General features: G+C 35.6%; 2 protein-coding genes across 2 annotated transcripts; both read left to right on the top strand.

Moving 5' to 3' along the window:
- Positions 1-12781: 12781 nt before the first annotated feature.
- LOC133817121 (4-coumarate--CoA ligase-like 9) lies at positions 12782-15961 on the top strand. Its single transcript, XM_062249530.1, has 6 exons — positions 12782-13858; positions 13946-14135; positions 14504-14661; positions 14900-14967; positions 15625-15727; positions 15833-15961. Exons 1-6 carry the CDS (start codon positions 12839-12841, stop codon positions 15959-15961), a joined length of 1668 nt encoding a protein of 555 aa, XP_062105514.1. The 5' UTR covers positions 12782-12838.
- Positions 15962-18641: 2680 nt separating this feature from the next.
- Positions 18642-23315, top strand: LOC133817120 (4-coumarate--CoA ligase-like 9). The gene is made up of 6 exons (XM_062249529.1): positions 18642-19860; positions 19948-20137; positions 21897-22054; positions 22266-22333; positions 22980-23082; positions 23187-23315. Exons 1-6 carry the CDS (start codon positions 18841-18843, stop codon positions 23313-23315), a joined length of 1668 nt encoding a protein of 555 aa, XP_062105513.1. The 5' UTR covers positions 18642-18840.
- Positions 23316-23504: the final 189 nt, after the last annotated feature.

Genomic DNA, 23504 nt, shown 5'->3' with positions numbered 1-23504 from the left:
TTTGATATGAAGTCTTATGGGTATTTTTAAATGAGAGTTCAATGTATTACTGCCATCATTATGATGAGAAATCCATGCTATTGTCAGGATAAGCACATCAATACCTAAGACATCACTTGTTACACGGTGAAATATATTGTGGACAAAAGGTAAGTAAAGTACTCAACTGCAACACAAGAATTATGTGTTATGTGAAAGTATGCATTATATGAATATTTTGTGAGTAAGTGGTATTAACATACAGTGACACTTCATCATAAATTTGTATGCATGGCATAATAGTGATATGGTAAATTATTATATGATATAAGACCATGCATGATATTATGATGATTAATTATATGATGCCTTTGCAAGTTTTGTGCAACATAAAAGAAAGTTGTAATAAGAAGTTTAAGTTCAGTGCCACTGTTTTGAAAAGGCAAATGAAAGTGTTAATAAGTGTAAACGGAGGCCTATAGTAGGCTTATAGTGGCTGCCCAATAATTTGGGGCTAGGTTTAGTGAACCAATTATATTGTTTGCCATATTTCCGTTTTTATTTCTCCTCCATATGAGTTATTGTTATATGTATTGACACCACAGTGTGTGGCCGCCTTAACTCTTGAGCCTGACGGGGCAACGATGGAATAAGGTTTTTAATGTGCCCTACTGTGGTGAAGGCTAGCCGGAGGAGAACCCATGGGATTTTGTATTATATGTGTAACAAGCCCTGCAGGCATTGACCAATTCAAACAGTGTGCACAATATTAAGGGGCCCAAAATTTAAAAAGAAGTTGTATATGTCCATTGATATTGGGTAATCATTAGCATTGCATGCATTACTTTGCTTACTGAGCTTTAGGCTCACAGTTGTCTTGTGTTGCAGGTAGAGAAAGAAATATGTGAATGATATGAGGAGAACTGAAGCATGGTCCTGACCCTGATTTGTACATATGAACACATCGACCTTTTTGTGGGTTATTTCAGTTATCAGTGAGATGTTTGTAATAAAGTGTGAAGTTATGTTTTGAAAATAAATTGGGTTATTTAATACTTATGTATAATATGTTTGAGACACACTTTATGTTTAATGTAAATAATGTGAAATAAGTTTTCAAGTTTTTAAAAAAAAAAAATGTCCAGACTTCCGCAGAAATAAATTATGATATAGTTTTAAAACATAACACCTCAAATATGGTTTTTAACTAAAATAAGTGAGGGTGTTACAAGTTGGTATCAGAGCGCCATGGTTAAAATGTTCTTGTAGACCGTTCATATGTACACATTGAGGAAAGGATAATGCTCAGTTCATCTGTAAGTTTTATGTGTGCATTTATTATGTGCTGGTTGCATGCATCATGTGCTTTATTGGCTAAATGACATAAGTTATGGACATTTTGTCTTAAAAGATATATAATAACACAGATGGATCATGAACATGGTATGGGGGCTACTGAAGGCTCTTGCAGCAATAAATATGAACAAGAAATGGCTCAACTTCGAGCGGTGGTGAATAGACAAGCTGAACAAATTGAGAAGTTGTTAGCAGAACAACGACAAAGGCAAGCACCAACACCACCTACTGAAACTCCAACACCTCCACAAGCTCCACCTCCACAAGCTCCACCTGCAGTGCACCCCATGGAACCATTATATGAACGGTTCCGAAAACAACGCCCACCAGTATTTGAAGGTAGCACTGACCCACTTGACGCACAAGACTGGAAGAGTTCTTTAGAAGACATCTTTGAGTTCATGCAACTAAGTGACAGGGAAAAAGTTTCTTGTGCTGCTCATACACTTAAAAAGGATGCTAAGATCTGGTGGGAAGTGGTTAAGCAGACTAGAGAAGTGAATCAGATGACTTGGGCAGAATTTGAACTGGTCTTCAATGAGAAGTTTTATAATGAAGCTGTGTTGACTGCCAAAGTAAGTGAGTTCACTAGATTGCAACAGGGGAATCTATCAGTGGCTGAGTACGCCAGGACATTTGACCGGTTAGCCAAGTTTGCACCAGACTTGGTTAACACTGAAACTAGTAGAGTGAATCGCTTCCTGGAGGGTCTACAACCAGAATTGGCTAGAGATGTAGATATGGGACGTACAGGGCCTCTTTCTTATGCTCAGGCTGTGGAGAAAGCTTTGAGAGCTGAACACAGAGAAGAAAAAATAACAAAAGCTAAAGCTGCTACTAGCATGCCTCGTAGAGACACTCCATTCAACAAAGAACAAAGCCGCTTTCACAATGACAACAAAAAAGGGGCCCAGAATTTCCAATTTAGACAAGGACAGAATAAGAAATTTAAAGGAGGTCAGCAAAACAGGCAACCTGGATTCCAACAAATGCCACGATGTCAAACTTGTGGAAAGAATCATTTCGGGGAGTGCAGGCTTCTAACTAAGAGCTGCTTCAAATGTGGCAAGGGGGATCATTTTATCAAAGATTGTCCATTGATGAAGAACCAACAAATGAAGGATGAACCTCAGAGGACAAATGCTAGGGTGTTCACGATTACTCAGGCTGATGCTGATACCAACAACTCTGTTGTGTCAGGTGATATTTTTGCATCTGGTATTCTCACTCATGCATTAATAGATTCAGGTGCCACGCATTCATTTGCATCATTGACATATGTAAAAAGGTTGGGTAGATCGTGTGAAAAATTGTCAGAAGTTTTTAGTACAATGTTACCATCTGGAGAGATTCTGTATTCTACTCATTGGTTGAGGGGGGTTCCTATTTGCATTGATGGTAGGGAATTATATGCTGATCTAATAATGTTAGAGATGGCCGATTATGAGGTGATTTTGGGTATGGATTGGCTTTCAAAGTATAATGCCACTATTGATTGTAGAAGGAAAACAGTGATATTTAAGCCTTCAGAGGAAGATGAGTTTATGTTTACTGGAGCGACATCAAAAAGTTGCATTCCATTAATTTCTGCTATGAAGGCCAGGCGACTGTTGGAAAGTGGATGTGTGGGTTATCTCGCCAGTGTGGTTGACACGTATAAGGAGCAAAAGTTAAAACCGGAAGATGTACCGGTAGTTAGAGATTTCTTAGAAGTATTTCCAGAAGATTTACCAGGATTGCCTCCAGACAGAGAAATTGAATTTGTGATTGAGCTACTTCCTGGTACAGCCCCTGTGTCCAAGGCACCTTATAGAATGGCACCAGCAGAACTAAAGGAATTAAAGATACAGTTGCAAGAACTCCTGGATAAAAAGTTTATCAGGCCTAGTTTTTCACCATGGGGAGCTCCGGTGCTATTTGTGAAGAAAAAGGATGGGACGATGCGAATGTGTATTGATTATAGAGAATTGAACAAGTTGACAATCAAGAATAAGTATCCACTTCCTAGAATTGATGATCTTTTTGATCAATTACAAGGAAGAGGAGTGTTTTCAAAGATTGATTTGAGATCTGGGTATCATCAATTAAAGATTAGAGAAGAGGATGTACCAAAGACCGCATTTCGAACTCGGTATGGCCATTATGAGTTCCTTGTGATGCCATTTGGATTAACTAATGCTCCAGCTGCATTCATGGACTTGATGAACAGGGTGTTTAAGGACTACCTTGATAAGTTTGTAATAGTGTTTATTGATGATATCTTGGTGTATTCTCGATCCCAAGAAGAACATGAGGAACATTTGAGGTTGACGTTGGAGAAATTAAAAGAAAAACAACTCTATGCCAAATTTAAGAAATGTGAATTTTGGCTAGAGAAGGTGGCATTTTTGGGCCATATAGTCTCAAAAGATGGTATTGCGGTGGATCCATCAAAGATTGAAGCTGTTAGTAAGTGGAATAGACCAACAAATGTTTCAGAAGTAAGGAGTTTTCTGGGATTAGCAGGCTATTACCGAAGATTTGTTGAAGGATTTTCCAAGATAGCAATGCCATTGACACAACTCACGAGGAAGAATCATAAGTTTGAATGGACTGAAGCTTGTGAGAAAAGTTTTCAAGATTTGAAGCAAAGATTGGTTTCTGCTCCAGTACTTACTATTCCATCTGGATCAGGAGGACTTGTGATTTATAGTGACGCTTCAAAGCAAGGTTTAGGGTGTGTGTTGATGCAGAATGGCAAAGTCATAGCTTATGCTTCTAGACAATTGAAGGACTATGAACAGAAGTATCCAACACATGATCTGGAGTTGGCAGCAGTTGTTTTTGCACTAAAGATTTGGAGACATTATCTGTATGGTGAGAAGTGCGAAATATATACCGATCATAAAAGTCTCAAGTATTTCTTCACTCAGAAGGAATTAAATATGAGACAAAGGAGATGGTTGGAGCTAGTGAAGGATTATGACTGTCAAATACTTTATCATCCTGGAAAAGCAAATGTAGTTGCAGACGCACTGAGTAGAAAGTCTCATGGTAATGTGTCATTTTTGAGGAAACTGACAAGACCACTTCAGGAGGACATGTGCAGAGCGGAGATTGAGGTGATCACAGGAAGATTATCAGTGATGACTATTCAGTCTACCTTGTTAGAGAGAATCAAACAAGGTCAATGTGAGGATCCTTACTTGGTGGAACAAAAAGGTGAATTGGAAAGTGGGAAGGTCAATGAGTTTAGTGTGTCATGTAATGGGATGCTAAAGTTCAAGGAAAGAGTTTGTGTCCCTAATAATGAGGAGTTGAAGAGAGAAATCCTTACCGAAGCTCACAATACCTTGTATTCAGTACATCCGGGGACGACCAAGATGCTTAATGACTTGAAAAGACACTACTGGTGGCCCAACATGAGAAAGGATGTGGTCGAGTTTGTAGCCAAGTGTTTAACCTGTCAACAAGTGAAAGCTGAACATCAGAAACCTGCTGGTTTACTACAACCAATACGGATACCAGAGTGGAAATGGGAAGAGATTACTATGGATTTTGTAGTTGGATTGCCAAAGACTTCTAAACAACATGATGCTATCTGGGTTATAGTAGACCGATATACCAAATCAGCACACTTTCTTCCGGTACGCATGACTTATACTATGGATCAGTGGGCTGAATTATATGTTCAAGAGGTTGTTAGACTTCATGGAGTGCCAGTATCTATAATTTCAGACCGGGATGCTCGATTTACTTCATTGTTTTGGGAAAGTTTGCAGAGAGCATTGGGCACAAAATTGAAGTTTACTACGGCATATCACCCCCAATCTGATGGACAATCTGAAAGGACCATTCAAACTCTTGAAGATATGCTTCGAGCTTGTGTCCTAGATTTTCAAGGATCATGGGAGAAGTATTTATGTCTGATAGAGTTTTCTTATAACAATAGCTTTCATGCAACGATTGGTGTAGCACCGTATGAAATGTTATATGGCAGAAAATGCAGATCACCAATTCATTGGGATGAAATGGGAGAAAGAAAGTATCTTGGTCCAGATCTGGTCAGAAGGACAACTGAAGCAGTGGAGAAGATAAGAAAAAGAATGTTAACTGCTCAGAGTAGGCAAAAGAGTTACGCTGATCGAAAGCGAAGAGATGTGGAGTTCAACATTGGGGACAAGGTATTTCTGAAAATTGCCCCTATGAAAGGAGCAATGAGGTTTGGAAAGAAAGGGAAGTTAAGCCCAAGATTTATTGGACCTTTTGAAGTATTGGAAAAGGTGGGAAAGGTAGCCTATAGACTGGCATTACCGCCATCACTGTCAAATGTCCACGATGTTTTTCATGTCTCATTATTGAGAAAATACGTGCCAGATCCTTCACATGTGCTAAACTACGAGCCAATAGAAGTTGAACAAGACCTAACATATGAAGAAAAACCAGTGAAAATTCTTGACAGAAAAGAGAAAGAGTTGAGAAATAAGAAGATTTCACTGGTTAAGGTCTTGTGGAGAAGTTCAAACATTGAGGAAATGACATGGGAACGGGAAGATGAAATGAAATCTAAATACCCAGAGCTATTTGGGTAAGAGAAATTTCGAGGACGAAATTTTTATAACGTGTAGAGGATTGTAGCACCCACATTATTTTGATATATATAGCCAATAATCACATGATTGCATTGCATTACATATCATACAATATGTATAATTTGAGCATATGCATATTCTTATAAGTGTTTTCATGTATAAGTATAAAAGTTGTGTATGTGATGTCTATATGTATGCTCAATATTATTAACCTTGTGGCATTTGAGTTGTCTTTTATGGGTGTTTGATGTGCTCAAGATATAAGAAAGTATGAAAAATATGGACAAGGCATGGAATTAAGTGTTGAAAGTGAGATATAGAAGGCAAAATAGGTTAAGTAGTGGAAAATAGTACAATGTCGATTACTAGTATTTCGGTGTAAAATTGAGTATTTATGGATTTACCAAATGTAATCGAGGTATGATTAAGGTCTCATTGATGATGTAAAAATGGTTTTAGAACCATTAGATCAATTCTTGATGGGAGGTATACATAATCAGTGGTATTGATGCAAAGTCAAAACGAGCTTAGCATAAGTGTGCTACGCTCGATCGGGTAAGCATAACTATTGGGTATGAAGTCATATGGACCTAAGGTTTGGTATGAGTGTTTTACACATAAGGATAATAGGCCTAGCAGATGATTAAGTCGAAATTATTGAAGTGATAAGGTTTTCATAAGTCAAAAGGTGAAATGATGAGATGAAAGGTGTCAACTTTTGACAATAAGGCTAAATCATTGAAAATAAGGAATTTTCATCAAACCTTATCACTTTGCACGACCATTATTCTGAAAAACAGAGAGAAAAGAAAACCAAAAACCATTTCTTGGCTGGTTTGAAGAAATTCTAAGGAGATCCAAGTGAAAGCAAAGCCAAAGAAGTAGATTAAGCTTAGTTCTAGCCTTTTTATGGTAAGTTCTTGTACTTGGAAGTTAAACTATGTTTTTGAATTTTTCTGAGAACTTATATATGGTGTTTTATCCTTTTTAAGATATTTCTTGGGGTTTCCAAGTGGTTTGAGGTTTAGAAAAGCTTGAAGAGATTGTTTTCGCCGAAAAGTTGCTCGGTAAGTGAAATTTTGTGTTTTATGAGGTTTTTGGGGTTCTTGGAGTACAAGATGATTTTTGGTTATTTGATTGAGTTTATAAGAGAGTATATATGTTTATAAATGTTTGAATATATGTGGAGACTCATTTAATTTGGGTGATGATCTAGGAGATAAGAATTTTATCAAAATCGGTATATGATAACTTTATGATGAATCATGTTGGTATTTGGGATATATGGTTATGGCAGGTTAATTGATGTTGATTATTGGTGTATTTTGATATTTGAGGATAGCTAAAATTAAGGGGAAACTCTGTCAAAATTTCCCCAAATGTCTAAGATAAATCTAATGCTCGATCTAGGTGGTTTAAGGCATTTTAGGCATGTTTTGGGTATGAAATTTGATATGAAGTCTTATGGGTATTTTTAAATGAGAGTTCAATGTATTACTGCCATCATTATGATGAGAAATCCATGCTATTGTCAGGATAAGCACATCAATACCTAAGACATCACTTGTTACACGGTGAAATATATTGTGGACAAAAGGTAAGTAAAGTACTCAACTGCAACACAAGAATTATGTGTTATGTGAAAGTATGCATTATATGAATATTTTGTGAGTAAGTGGTATTAACATACAGTGACACTTCATCATAAATTTGTATGCATGGCATAATAGTGATATGGTAAATTATTATATGATATAAGACCATGCATGATATTATGATGATTAATTATATGATGCCTTTGCAAGTTTTGTGCAACATAAAAGAAAGTTGTAATAAGAAGTTTAAGTTCAGTGCCACTGTTTTGAAAAGGCAAATGAAAGTGTTAATAAGTGTAAACGGAGGCCTATAGTAGGCTTATAGTGGCTGCCCAATAATTTGGGGCTAGGTTTAGTGAACCAATTATATTGTTTGCCATATTTCCGTTTTTATTTCTCCTCCATATGAGTTATTGTTATATGTATTGACACCACAGTGTGTGGCCGCCTTAACTCTTGAGCCTGACGGGGCAACGATGGAATAAGGTTTTTAATGTGCCCTACTGTGGTGAAGGCTAGCCGGAGGAGAACCCATGGGATTTTGTATTATATGTGTAACAAGCCCTGCAGGCATTGACCAATTCAAACAGTGTGCACAATATTAAGGGGCCCAAAATTTAAAAAGAAGTTGTATATGTCCATTGATATTGGGTAATCATTAGCATTGCATGCATTACTTTGCTTACTGAGCTTTAGGCTCACAGTTGTCTTGTGTTGCAGGTAGAGAAAGAAATATGTGAATGATATGAGGAGAACTGAAGCATGGTCCTGACCCTGATTTGTACATATGAACACATCGACCTTTTTGTGGGTTATTTCAGTTATCAGTGAGATGTTTGTAATAAAGTGTGAAGTTATGTTTTGAAAATAAATTGGGTTATTTAATACTTATGTATAATATGTTTGAGACACACTTTATGTTTAATGTAAATAATGTGAAATAAGTTTTCAAGTTTTTAAAAAAAAAAAATGTCCAGACTTCCGCAGAAATAAATTATGATATAGTTTTAAAACATAACACCTCAAATATGGTTTTTAACTAAAATAAGTGAGGGTGTTACAGCGGCCCCCAGTGTTCTCTAAGGCAAGGGCTGCGGCGCCCTCCATCAAGGGCCGCAGCGCCCAGCAAGCACAAATTCCTGACACCTGCTTCATCGAACTAGGGCCGCGGCGCTCAAGAACAGGGCCGCGGCCCCCAACCCTGGGCCATTCCCAAACGCGTTTCTAACACTCCAAAGCCTCCAAAAACACACCTAAACATACCCCAATCATCAAAACAAATTTCCCAAGCTTCCCCACGCATCAAAACCCTCAAAACCCAAAGCTCAAACGAACCGAAAACTCAACAATTCACAAAATCAATTCAAAGCTTAGAAACTCGGAAAAACTCAAAACTTAAACTTCGATTACCTTCAATTGGGTTGTTTTCCGTCGAATCCTTCGGTTAAGAAGCTTCTAATCTTCCCTAGGATCGCTATGCCTCGATCCTCACTCGATTCCGACTCCTAGAACTCAAGATTTCGTCAAAAAGGCTTAAACGGTAAAACGGACTTTGAAAAGGGAGAACGGAAGGTTTTCTTATCGTATGTTCTATCTGATAAGCTACTTCAAACTTAAGTAACCTCAAATAAAACCTAATGCTCGGGGTCCCGAAAACACCCCCGGGGACATTATAGTCAAAACCTCCAAAATTTCACCCTGATCTCAAATATTCCCAATTTATCATCAAATGAACATTTCTATTACCCCAAAATTGACCCCATTATGGTAAAACCGCTAATCCACTAAAAATAACCGTCTCATGTTCAATAGCTCGAATATATCTCCATAATAATGGAATCTCATTCACAAATCAAGTTATGCACCCAAATACACAAATTACCCTCAACGGGCCAAATTACCATCACACCCCTGTAATAGGAGATATGGACTCACATGCATGCATTTCACATCATATCATAATATAATCAACATATACATGCATTTATCAATTAATCACATAATTAAACAAATATGGCCCTCCCGGCCTACTATTCATGCCGTTAAACTCATCGAAGAATTCGGGGCATTACAACTATCCCCTCCTTACTGAAATTTCGTCCCCGAAATTTACCTGAACAGCTCGGGATACTGACTCTGCATGTCTGACTCCAGCTCCCAGGTCGCCTCCTCGACCTTGCTGTTCCTCCACAATACCTTAACCAAAGGTATTGTCTTATTCCTGAGGACCTTGTCCTTTCTATCAAGTATCTGAACTGGCTGCTCCTCAAAGGAGAGATTCGGCTCAAGCTCCAGATCTTCATAACTTAGAATATGGCCCACATCAGATACATACCTCCGAAGAGCTGATACATGGAACACATTATGCACGGCAGACAACGCCGGAGGCAAAGCCAATCTGTAAGCCACCTGACCAATCCTCTCCAGGATCTCAAATGGACCTACAAATCTATGACTCAACTTGCCTTTCTTCCCAAACCTTTTCACCCCTTTCCATGGTGAGACTCTGAGGAAAACATAGTCTCCTACCTGGAACTCCACGTTCCTGCGCTTGGGATCAGCATAGCTCTTCTGTCTACTCTGAGAAGCAAGCATTCTAGCTCTAATCTTCTCTATAGCCTAATATTTTCTAGCAGAGTGATAATTGATTTGTCTCTGGCATCAAGAATGACATTGTTGAAACTTTCATAGAGGTTATTAATAACATTGTCACATTTCACATGCTCCCTGAAATGAGACTTGGTCTATTCTTCTGGTTTTTTTTCATCAACCATTCATGCCCTGACATTCTCCTGCTTAATTTCATTCATCCTATTTTTCCATTCCACTTTAGTTGTTGACCTTGCAGCAACCCACAACATTTGCTTAAGTAAGAGTCCAGGGAATTGCTTTTTGAAATTGGCATGCATATGTCTCACACAGTATCTCACTTCCGAACCTTCAAATTCAATACTTAATGCATTTTCTAAGCCCTTCTGCCTATCTGAAAGCATTGTTATTCTCAATCACTCGTTTATCACCAATTACCATTTTAGCAAATTTCAAATGCTTCTTCTTAGGCTTCCACACAAAACCCATAGGCAATTTATACCTTAAGCATTGCACCATCCAGTCCAACTCATATCTACTGAAGTAATCAGTGTGATTCCAGTCAAAAAAAGAAACTTTGCCTCCATGATATCTTTTGCTGTCAAATGGAGTGAATAAATTTCCCCCATGGTGCATTGCCAGAGTAATGGCCCCCACACAGATCTAGCATATCAGATAATAAAAAAATACAAAGAAAGTTAGTGGGAAAATGGACAAACTCATGTGATATACAACAAAGCACATTACTCAAACAAAACAAAGATTATCCCATAAAAGTACATGCACAACACAATCAAACAAACAAGTGAACTCCACTTGCTCAGCATACAGGTCCAAAAAAAGATTCCAAAGTAAATGTTTCTCTTAGGTAGACATAAATGTCTAACTACCTAAAAACAAAAACAAAAATAGAACATTTTTTTGCCCAGGCAACTATAAAAATCCTCCCCTAAACCCATATACAGACAAAATCATTTCATTCCTCAAAACAAAATGCCTTATTTGCAATACCAAGAAAATCCCATAAAAACATTGGCATTAAGCTTAGCTTAGTTCGTTCGTGGCTTACCATATTTATGGGGTTTTTCGTCATCAGTCTGAAGCACGGGCATTTTTTCCAATTCCTCATTTTCCTACTCCTACTCGTCGTCCTCTACGATCTTCCCAGTCGTAATCTACAGAGTCTCAAGAAATTAGTTTCAGAGAAAACTTTGAGTGTAGGTTCGCTTTTTCTACATGAAATGTGAGTATAAATGAAGCACATGGTTTTTAAGCCACTGGAATTTCTTATTTATTCTTTGCAATTAATATTTAAAAACATATGTGTTTGAGTTTGTATATGCAATTGCCCATGTAAAGCGTTTTTAACATTGTTAGGGGTTGAGTAGTGACGGAGACACTGTTCGTGCGGATTTAGGTATATTCACAGCAAAAAATAAAAATTGGGTGTAAAAGTGGAACAACATGAAAACATTGGGTATTTTCACCGCCAAAAACCCTTTTGAATATTACACATCATCAAGTTATTGCCACATCATTAACTACATGGACTAATAAATCAACGACACATGGACATCATTATTCCAGACTGACACTTAACGTTCAAAAGTGGATGCCTGCAACAAAAATGTAATAGTCGGGGTATTGCCATCAAAAAAATTATTTGGGGTTATTGGTACGTGAACTCAAAAAAAGTAAGAAGTTTTACCGCTAATATTGATTTATAATTTCTCCACTATTAAGGGCAAAAGTGGCGCACCAATTGCCAATTATATATTTATATAACAAAGTTCTTTAAATATGATTATAGTTTCATGATATCCGGAGGACTTTTTTTTTTGGAGTAAAGAAATGACTTATCATAATATTTTAGGGTACATTTGGTACCATGTATTTATAATAGATTGTCTTTTATAGCATATTTTTATAGGGAAATTATTCTATAGGTGCTTCACTTTAAGTCTTACCGGTGGCGCTTTCAGTGTTCTCGACCCGTAAACAGTTTTCGGCGCGATTTATTTTATGACCGTGTATATTGTAGCTATTTAGAGCATCCTGCAAATTTTCAGAAAATTCTGAATAGTTTACAGTACCAAAAACTAAGTTCAAACATGTTGCACACGTAACTAATTTTTTTTTATGCACGTTGAAAGCATAAAATGAAGCCCCACTGATAGGGCTTAAAATAAAGCCCCTATAGGAAAATTGTCCTATTTTTATATAATAATAATATGTTTAGCATTGAATTTTATTAAAATATTATATATTAAATATATTATTGTATATATTTTTTAATTAAGCGTATTATTGTATTTTATTCATAGTTTTTTTAAGGGATTATTTATTTATTTATTTATTTATTTATTTTTGGGTCAAATTTAAAGAGATTATTCATTTAATTGATATATATGTTAAAAAAACACATAAACATATTTGTTGCATAGGTTGCCCAGACAAAATTTCCCACCAATTATTTTAAGATATATCATCTATTTATTTAATATATATTTAAATTATTTACAATTTTCTTTTTTTTCTAACTATATTAACACTGTAAATTGATGATGAGCCTTAATTTTTGTTCGGTTGCCACGTCCTTATGACTTATAATAGCAATAAACTACAATGAATTAAACTATATATTCACGCATTTGTAAAAAAAAAAAGTAAACTAATAACAAAACACGATTTACGTCAAATTTCATTTTTCTTATCACCACTCATAGCTCGACCCAGTTCTCCACCACCATGGCTATGGAAAACACCGTCGACCCCAGAAGCGGTTTCAACTCACTAACTAAGACCTTTCAAAGCCTGAGACCTCCCATGCTTCACCTTCCTCTCGAACACCTCCCTCTCTCAGCAGCCGAATACACTCTTACCCTTCTACGCAACTGCCCATGGAACTGGCAAGACTCACTCGCCTTCATCGACTCAGACACGGGTCACCGCCTGTCCTACGCCGACTTCACTCGCCCGGTCCAAACCCTGGCAGTCAATCTCCAAACCCAGATTGGCCTCACCAAGGGCGACACTGCCTTCGTACTATCCCCTAACTCGCTCCAAGTTCCGATCCTCTACTTCGCGCTACTCACTCTCGGCGTCGTCATCTCTCCTGCCAACCCGGTCAGCACCAAGTCAGAGATCGCCAGACTCTTCCAGCTCAGAAAGCCGGCCGTCGCCTTTGCCACGTCAGCAACAGCTCACAAGCTCGGAGGTTTGATCGGAACCATAATCTCGATAGACTCTCCCGAGTTCGACTCGCTCGTGACGACGGGTTCGACTCGGGAACTGAACCCAGTCGGAGTGAGTCAATCCGACGTGGCAGTGATCATGTACTCGTCGGGGACCACAGGGAGAGTAAAGGGAGCGATGCTGACTCACCGCAATCTGATATCGCTCGTGGCGAGCTTCGACGCACAAGCGCGGCGCGTGGGGAAGACGGCTCCCGGTGTTTTGCTCAAAACGGTGCCGTACTTCCATATTTACGGGTTCATTATCTTCCTCAAGGGGGTTGGGATTGGTGATACGGAGGTGTTGATGGAGAGGTATGAGCTGAGGAAAATGCTTAAGGCGATAGAGGAGTTCAAGGTGACCACGGCGGCGCTAGTGCCGCCGATTGTGGTGGCTCTGGTGAAGGGTAGTACTCAGTTAACGGCGGCCTATAACTTGAGCTCATTACAAATGGTGGGTTGTAGTGGCTCCGCCCTAAGGAAAGAGATCATTGAAGCTTTCAAAGCTAGGTTTCCCAACATAGCTTTGGCCCAGGTTTAATTTTGTTATTGATTTGATATAATTATAAGGTTTTTCCATTGTATATGTTTTAAGATATCCATTATATTTGTGTGGTTTAAGGGTTATGGGCTTACTGAGACGGCGGGGGCAATTTTCCGGCCAGTGAATCCGGAAGAAAGTCTGCGGTGGGGTTCATCGGGAAAGATATCGGAAGAGTTTGAAGCCAAAATAGTGGATCCGAAAACAGGTGATTCTTTGCCTCCCTGCAAGGAAGGAGAGCTTTGGATTAAGGGACCCTCAATAATGAAAGGTATCATTGCAAAGATTTTTTTTTAATAAAAAAAAGTAGAACATTATTTAAAGTACAATGTGATACCTGTTAGCCGGCCAATATATGTATATATATATATATATATATTGAGTGGTTGGTTTTGATATTTATGATTATTTAGTATATTTAAAACGTTTGTGTTTTTCCTATATGTCGTAATACTCATTCTCTTATTTATAATATATTGGAAGAAGAGATCAAATATATATATATATATATCTAATAAATTTTCAATGCATGTATGAGTTGGTGGTGATTACGTTCTCAATTGGTTTTTAGTCTTAATTAGAATAATGTCAATTATATATTAATGGAGATATTGTATTGTATATATATGTATAATTTAGGTTATATTGGTGATGATGAAGCAAGTAAGGCAGCCATAGTAGAAGATGAAGGAGGAGAGAGGTGGTTGAAGACGGGAGACTTATGTTACATCGACCATGAAGGCTTCCTTTTTGTCGTCGATAGATTCAAAGAGCTAATCAAATACAAAGGATTTCAGGTCCAAAAACCAAACCAAACTACAACCACATCCACATCCATAATAATATAATTCATTATTACCTACCTACTTACTTTATATACATATTTTTCATAACATAATATATGTTATTACTACGTACTCTTCCTAATATAACCACAATAAAAATACCCACTTCTTCTCTATTTTTTTTTTGTTAAAGAAAAAAGAAAAGAAAAGAAAAAGGGTCATGATGACTTGCCTTTGCTAGCTAATTCAGGTGGCTCCGGCAGAGTTGGAACAATTGCTTCAATCCCACCCGGAGATAATTGATGCTGCTGTCATACCGTACGCAATTCCTAATATATTTATGCTTTTTTTTTTTTTTTACTTTCTTTGTAGTATCATTTTAAAAAAAATAGTATAATAACAACTTTAATGTCTTTTACAAAATATACTAAAGTAATTTTCAGTTTCTTTTTAACTTTAGTCATTTTTTTATAAAACAAAGATGCTTTTATATATATTTGTTTTATCATAACTAGTATGATTTTGTTAACTAATTTATTATTATTTTAAAATAAAACAAAATCTTTAAAATTGCTCTTGAGGGCTTAAATATTGTATTGAATTTTGAAGTATAACTTAAATTTAATTAATTTTAATAAAACAAGAGGAAAAATATCTTCTTCTTTTTGAAAAAAAAAGTAGTGGAGAGTTAATTTTGATGCAGAGAATTCTTATTAGTTTTTTTTATATTTAATTTAAAATACAAAATATTAAAATAGAGAGTATACACATTATAATAATAAAGAGTATTGATAATGAGTATTAGTGTTACTCGAAATTGCATACGGTTATTAGTGTTGGGTCTTGTACATTTTAATTTAATAAATATTATTAGGTATCTCTAATTAATGAATCATAAAATGTCATATTTTATGTGGTGTTGAACACTTTAAGATGTCTAATATATATAATAACACTATAATAAAATATATACAGATATCCGGATGAAGAAGCTGGTGAGGTACCAATGGGTGTTGTGGTACTAAAACCTAACAGCATCCTTGGGGAATCAGAAGTAATGAATTTCGTAGCCAAACAGGTGAAAAAAAAAATTCTTTGAGGGCTTAAATATTGTATTAATAAATTTTAGTTGCATTATATTAATAGCACAAGCTATAAAAAATTTCCATATATGTATGTGTAGGTGTCGCCATACAAGAAGATAAGGCGCGTGGCATTTGTGGATACCATACCCAAGAATACATCTGGAAAAATTTTAAGAAATGAACTATGCAAGATTTTCAACCCACATCAATCTTGCTCTAGATTGTAATGCTTAACTAAAATTAGAGTATTCAACCCATATTAATTATATTAGGGTGTGACTCGTGGTTAAGTATGAAAATTAAATATTGTTATTTTTTTTTATAATCTAAATATTTTTATAAGACAATGTATATTGCAGTTAAAAATGGTATTTTTGCAAAACAAAAAGTTATATACTATTTTTATAAATATCTAGAAAAAATTGTATGGTAATGTAAAATGTTCAAGTTAGACGGCCGAACACGAAATTGGGCTTTCATTGAGTGATCCACTTGTGGGCCTAATAATCTCAAACGTCGTGCGAGTTTAGCTCTTCTCGTAGGGGCGTTAATGGTTGGTATATAAAGAAATTATAATTCAATTTTTTTATAAAGCGATGAATATTGTAGTTAAAAGTGGTATTTTTGCAAACAAAAAATTATATACTATTTTTATAAATATCTAGAAAAAATTGTATGGTTGTAAATTTTTTTTTTGTTTGGGAAATCAGAAAATATATTCCAACAAACAACCAATTACAAAACTAACAGCACCTTAACTCAAGGCCTGCACCAGACTATACACCATAACAAATAAGCAATATAAAAATAAATATGCAAACTATAATTTCTCAAACTATTCTATATCTTCCTGCCCAATATGTTTAGGCCAAACAAATAAGATTCTATTTTTAACAGATTCAGTTATCCTTTTTACAATAAGATCTAATCTAGCTATTTTTAAGGACCACAAGGCATCATTTCTGGACTGCCAAATATGATACACCAGTGCAGCAAGGCAAGCAGCAAAACAGAGCTTCTTGAATTTGCTAATCTTAGAACGAGTATTCCACCTAACCAGCTGCTGCAATGAAACAGATTTAGCTTGCCAATGAAGCCAGCTTTTGACTTCCTGCAAACATCTTTTGCTAACAATACACTCAAAAAACAAATGAGCAGCAGATTCCTTCTCAACTCCACACAGGAGACAAGCACAATCCTGCACTATACCAAACTTGTACAGCTTATCTCTAGTTTTTAGGTGATCTTGGACAGCCAACCAAAAAATAAATCTCTGTTTGGGAATGTTAAATCTACTCCAAACCTCTTTACTCCATTGATAACTATCGCCTTCTGGCCAGATTAGCTCATAACCCTGTTTTATTCTATAAGGCCCTACTGAGAACTGATGCTCATCAACCAAAGTTTTAAGAGTGTCCTTGACAGCAACAACTTTCTTCCAGTACCAGCTACTCTGCACAGGGACAGAGTAGTCCCACCAAACCTGATCCTTTATGTACACAGAATTTATCCACTTAACCCACAAGTCATCCTTCTTAGAAGAAATTGCCCAGACATACTTCCCAAGAGCTGCTTTATTCCATGCCAAGATGTTTCGGAAGCCAAGCCCTCCAGCCCTTTTAGAACGACATATTTTCTCCCAAGCAACCCCTCTTGAGTTAGAACTAATTGATGTCCCGTGCCACAGGAAAGCACGACAAATAGCATTGATCTCCTTCAGGATTCTTTTCGGGATAAGAAATAATTGACTCCAATATGAGTGAATAGAGATAAGAACCGAATTAATAAGAGTGATCCTCCCAGCAAAAGACAAATTCCTAGTGCTCCACCGCCTTATACTCCCAGTCATTTTCTCAAGGAGAACCGAACACTCCTTGGCAGAAATTTTTTTAGCACAAATAGGCACTCCCAAGTACCTGAAAGGCAATGAGCTTCGCTGAAAGCCAGAGGCATCTAAAATACGCTGAACCTCATTTTCCTCCATGCCCCCACAATAAATTGCTGATTTCTCTTCACTAGGGAATAAACCCGAGGTCTTGGAAAATAATTTCAATCCTTGCAAAATGGTTGTAAAATTTTCAAGTTACAAGATCCAACATGAAATTGGGCTTTCATTGAGTGATCTACTTATGGGCCTAATGTCCAAACCGAACCCGCAGAGAGAGAAACGAGATCATAACTCAGTTGCCTGGCCGGTCACTCGGTGGCTCACCACTATCTTGGACTGGACTGTTTTTTATTTTCAGTTAACAACGGAATGAAAATTCTGAACCAGAAGAGCACAACTCCATCGTAGCCATTTCCAAGGTCATCTTCAAACTTTTCTTATGTTCAAATCTCCAAAACTTCCTAACCTAATCAAAATTCACTCATAGTCCTTGGATCTGCAGCTCCACTTCGATGGACATCCTCTTCGCTTCAAAAGTGAATGGCTGCAACAAAAACATAACAGTCAGAGATATTGCCATCAAAATTTTAAATTAAGGTTATCAGTGCTCGAACTAAAAAAGAATAGGGATTTTGCCGCAATTATTGATTTACAATTTCTCCACTATTAAGGGCAAAAGTGACACACCAATTGCCAATTATATATTTATATAACAAAGCTCTTTAAATATGATTATAGTTTCATGATATCTGGAGGAATTTTTTTTTTGTGGGAGTAAAGAAAGGACTTATCATAATATTTTAGAGTACGCGGTACCATTGTATTTATAATAAATTGTGTTTTATCAAATATTTTTATATAGTAATATATTTGTTATTGAATTTTATTAAAATATTATATATTAAATGTATTATTGTATATATTTTTTAAATTAAGTGTATTATTTAATTTTATTCATCTTTTTTTAAGGGATTATTTTTTATTTTTTTGGGTCAAATTTAAAGGGATTATTCATTTAATTGATATATATGTTAAAAAAACAGAAACATATTTGTTGCATAGGTTGCCACAATAGCAATAAACTACAATGAAGTAAACTATATATTCACGCATTTGTAAAAAAAAAAAAAAAGTAAACTAAAGTTTAACAAAACACGATTTACGTCAAATTTCATTTTTCTCATCACCACTCATAGCTCGACCCAGTACTCCACCACCATGGCTATGAAAAACACCGTCGACCCCAGAAGCGGTTTCAACTCACTAACTAAGACCTTTCAAAGCCTGAGACCTCCCATGCTTCACCTTCCTCTCGAACACCTCCCTCTCTCAGCAGCCGAATACACTCTTACCCTTCTACGCAACTGCCCATGGAACTGGCAAGACTCACTCGCCTTCATCAACTCTGACACGGGTCACCGCCTCTCCTATGCCCACTTCACTCGCCGGGTCCAAACCCTGGCAGTCAATCTCCAAACCCAGATTGGCCTCACCAAGGGCGACACTGCCTTCGTACTATCCCCTAACTCGCTCCAAGTTCCGATCCTCTACTTCGCGCTACTCACTCTCGGCGTCGTCATCTCTCCTGCCAACCCGGTCAGCACCGAGTCAGAGATCGCCAGACTCTTCCAGCTCAGCAAGCCGGGCGTCGCCTTTGCCACGTCAGCAATAGCTCACAAGCTCGGAGGTTTGATCGGAACCATAATCTCGATGGACTCTCCCGAGTTCGACTCGCTCGTGACGACGGGTTCGACTCGGGAACTGAACCCAGTCGGAGTGAGTCAATCCGACGTGGCAGTGATCATGTACTCGTCGGGGACTACAGGGAGAGTAAAGGGAGCGATGCTGACTCACCGCAATTTGATATCGCTCGTGGCGAGCTTCGACGCACAAGCGTGGCGCGTAGGGAAGACGGCTCCCGGTGTTTTGCTCAAAACGGTGCCGTACTTCCATATTTACGGGTTCATTAGCTTCATCAAGGGGGTTGGGATTGGTGATACGGAGGTGTTGATGGAGAGGTATGAGCTGAGGAAAATGCTTAAGGCGATAGAGGAGTTCAAGGTGACCACGGCGGCGCTAGTGCCGCCGATTGTGGTGGCTCTGGTGAAGGGTAGTACTCAGTTAATGGCGGCCTATAACTTGAGCTCATTACAAACGGTGGCTTGCGGTGGCTCCTCCCTAAGGAAAGAGATCATTGAGGCTTTCAAAGCTAGGTTTCCCAACGTAGCTTTGGCCCAGGTTTAATTTTATTATTGATTTGATATAATCATAAGATTATTCCATTGTATATATTTTAAGATATCCATTATATTTGTGTGGTTTAAGGGTTATGGGCTTACTGAGACGGCGGGGGCAATTTTCCGGCCAGTAAATCCGGAAGAAAGTCTGCGGTGGGGTTCATCGGGAAAGATATCAGAAGAGTTTGAAGCCAAAATAGTGGATCCGAAAACAGGTGATTCTTTGCCTCCCTGCAAGGAAGGAGAGCTTTGGATTAAGGGACCCTCAATAATGAAAGGTATCATTGCAAAGATTTTTTTTTAATAAAAAAAAAGTAAGAACATTATTTAAAGTACAATGTCATACTTGTTAGCCGGCCAACTAATATATGTATATATATATATATAAACATTTTCGATAATTTTAATAAAAACTAATTTACTATTTTTTTTAAATATATATTGAGAATAAAATGAATTATAATTTCATAGTATATATAAATATTTATATTAATATTTTTTTTATATTAAATTTAAATAACGTTGACATAAATATATATTTACATAGTTACAGATATATATAAAATACAATAATATTTTAAAAAATATTAACAATAGAAATAAAATAAGAATAAAAAAAAGCATAGTATATACAGTAGTATACATGCATAAATTATTTTTAGATTTTAATGTATCTGTTCTTTGGTGAATTTGATGGAGAAAAAAAGTTTAATCACTTGATAAAAAAACAAACTATCACACAAAATTATAAGGATAAAAAAATAATATGTATGACTTTATTATTTTTAAATAAATATGATTTAATTATTTAAATTATCATAAATATCTTAAATATATCATATTTTAATTAATTAATTTATTTTTGTTTAAGTTTATGCTTGTTCTAGTTTTTAAATTTAACAGTGATAACAAAAAATTATATATTATATGTTTAATATAATATTAAATTTAAGTTTAATTAAATTGTATTTAAGTTATAAAATATATGATTTTATTATTTTTAAAAAATTATTATTGTAAAATATCTTAAAAATATCATATTTTAACTTATTTAATTATTTAAGTTTAAGTTATGTTTACAATCTACCTTTAAATATAAGAATATTTTGTTAAATATAAGAATATTCCGTTAAGATTAATAAAAAAAATTAAAAACCCTTACAAAAAAAAAATTTGCTATTTACACACTTTTTATATAGAAAAGATATATTGAGTGGTTGGTTTTGATATAGTTTAGGATTATTTATATTGTTATTATTTGGTATCTTAAAAAGTCAAACATCACATGAGTTGCCATGTTATAGTTTGTGAGCGATACTTCATAATACTTATTAAATTCAAATGTGTGAGACCTTATATTAAATTACAATAACAGTATGATGACTCCTTTTATATCTTACAATTTCTCTTCAAATGTATATTTGAAGGAGAGTGTTAGAGAATAGAATCCCACATGGAAAGTATGTGGGATCATCATACCATTTATAAGAGTATGAGTTACTCCACTCATCACCAATTGGTTTTGAGATGGAACCCCATACTTCTTACCATGCACCATTTCCTACTTTCTAAACCACTTTCCACCACATTCTAACATGGTATCAGAGCCAAAGAAAACTCTAACGAGTATGTCCGATCCAAATCCAAAACCAGTCCAAAAAAGAGAGCCAAAAGAGCCATTTGTGATTCGGAGAAAGTGAGCCAAAAGAGCCAACGAGATAGGCACCATCTTGAGGGGGATGTTAGAGAATAGAATCCCACATGGAAAGTATATGGGATCATCATACCATTTATAAGAGTATGAGTTACTCCACTCATCACCAATTGGTTTTGAGATGGAATCCCATACTTCTACACCACTTTCCACTACATTCTAACAGAGAGATCAAATATATATATATATATCTAATAAATTTTTAATGCATGTATGAGTTGGTGGTGATTACGTTCTCAATTGGTTTATAGTCATAGATAGAATAATGCCAATTATATATTAATGGAGATACTGTATTGTATATATATATATGTATAATTTAGGTTATATTGGTGATGATGAAGCAAGTAAGGCAGCCATAGTAGAAGATGAAGGAGGAGAGAGGTGGTTGAAGACGGGAGACTTATGTTACATCGACCATGAAGGCTTCCTTTTTGTCGTCGATAGATTCAAAGAGCTAATCAAATACAAAGGATTTCAGGTCCAAAAACCAAACCAAACTATAACCAAATATAATTCATTATTACCTACCTACTTACTTTATATACATATTTTTCATAACATGAATATGTTACTACGTACTCTTCCTAATATAACTACAATAAAAATACCCACTTCTCTATTTTATTTTTTGTTAAAAAAAAAAAGAAAAGAAAAAGGGTCTTAAGACTTGCCTTTGCTAGCTAATTCAGGTGGCTCCGGCAGAGTTGGAACAATTGCTTCAATCCCACCCGGAGATAATTGATGCTGCTGTCATACCGTACGCAATTCCTAATATATTTATGCTTTTTTTTTTTTACTTTCTTTGTAGTATCATTTTTTTTTTTAAAATTCTAATAATAACTTTATTATCTTTTACAAAATATTCTCAAAGTAATTTTCAGTTTCTTTTTAACTTTAGTCATTTTTTTTTTATAAAACAAAGATGCTTTTATATATATTTGTTTTATCATAACTAGTATGATTTTGTTAACTAATTTATTATTATTTTAAGATAAAATAAATCTTTAAAATTCTTCTTGAGGGCTTAGATTGTATTGAATTTTAAAGTATAACTTAAATTTAATTAATTTTAATGAAACAAGAGGAAAAATGTCTTTTTCTTTTTTGAAAAAAAAGTAGTAGAGAGTTAATTTTGATGCAGAGAATTCTTATTAGTTTTTTTATATTTAATTTAAAATACAAAAGATTAAAATAGTGAGTATACACATTATAATAATAAAGAGTATTGATAAGGACTATTAGTGGTACTCAAGAAGTTGCATACCGTTATTAGTGTCGGGTCCTGTACATTTTAATTTAATAAATATTATTAAGTATCATTAACGAATGATAAAGTGACATTTCATATAGTGTTGAACCTTTTAAAATGTCTAATAGTAACACTATAATAAAAATATATACAGATATCCGGATGAAGAAGCTGGTGAGGTACCAATGGGTGTTGTGGTACGGAAACCTAACAGCATCCTTGGGGAATCAGAAGTAATGAATTTCGTAGCCAAACAGGTGAAAAAAAAACATTCTTTGAGGGCTTAAATATTGTATTAATAAATCTTAGTTGCATTATATTAATAGTACAAGCTATAAAAAATTTCCATATATATGTGCAGGTGTCACCATACAAGAAGATAAGGCGCGTGGCATTTGTGGATACCATACCCAAGAATACATCTGGAAAAATTTTAAGAAATGAGCTACGCAAGATTTTCAACCCACATCAATCTTTCTCTAGATTGTAATGCTTAACTAAAATTAGAGTATTCAACCCATATTAATTATATTAGGGTGTGACTCGTGGTTAAGTATGAAAATTAAATATTGTTATTTTTTTTACAATCTAAATTTTTTTATAAGCAATGTATATTGCAGTTAAAAGTGGTATTTTTGCAAAAACAAAAAGTTATATACTATTTTTATAAATGTCTAGA

This window comes from Humulus lupulus, chromosome 2, assembly GCF_963169125.1.
Source record: "Humulus lupulus chromosome 2, drHumLupu1.1, whole genome shotgun sequence".
In the NCBI taxonomy this organism is placed as follows: domain Eukaryota; kingdom Viridiplantae; phylum Streptophyta; class Magnoliopsida; order Rosales; family Cannabaceae; genus Humulus; species Humulus lupulus.
Note: the sequence above shows the minus strand (reverse complement) of the source record. Positions and strands in the feature narration are given on the sequence as shown.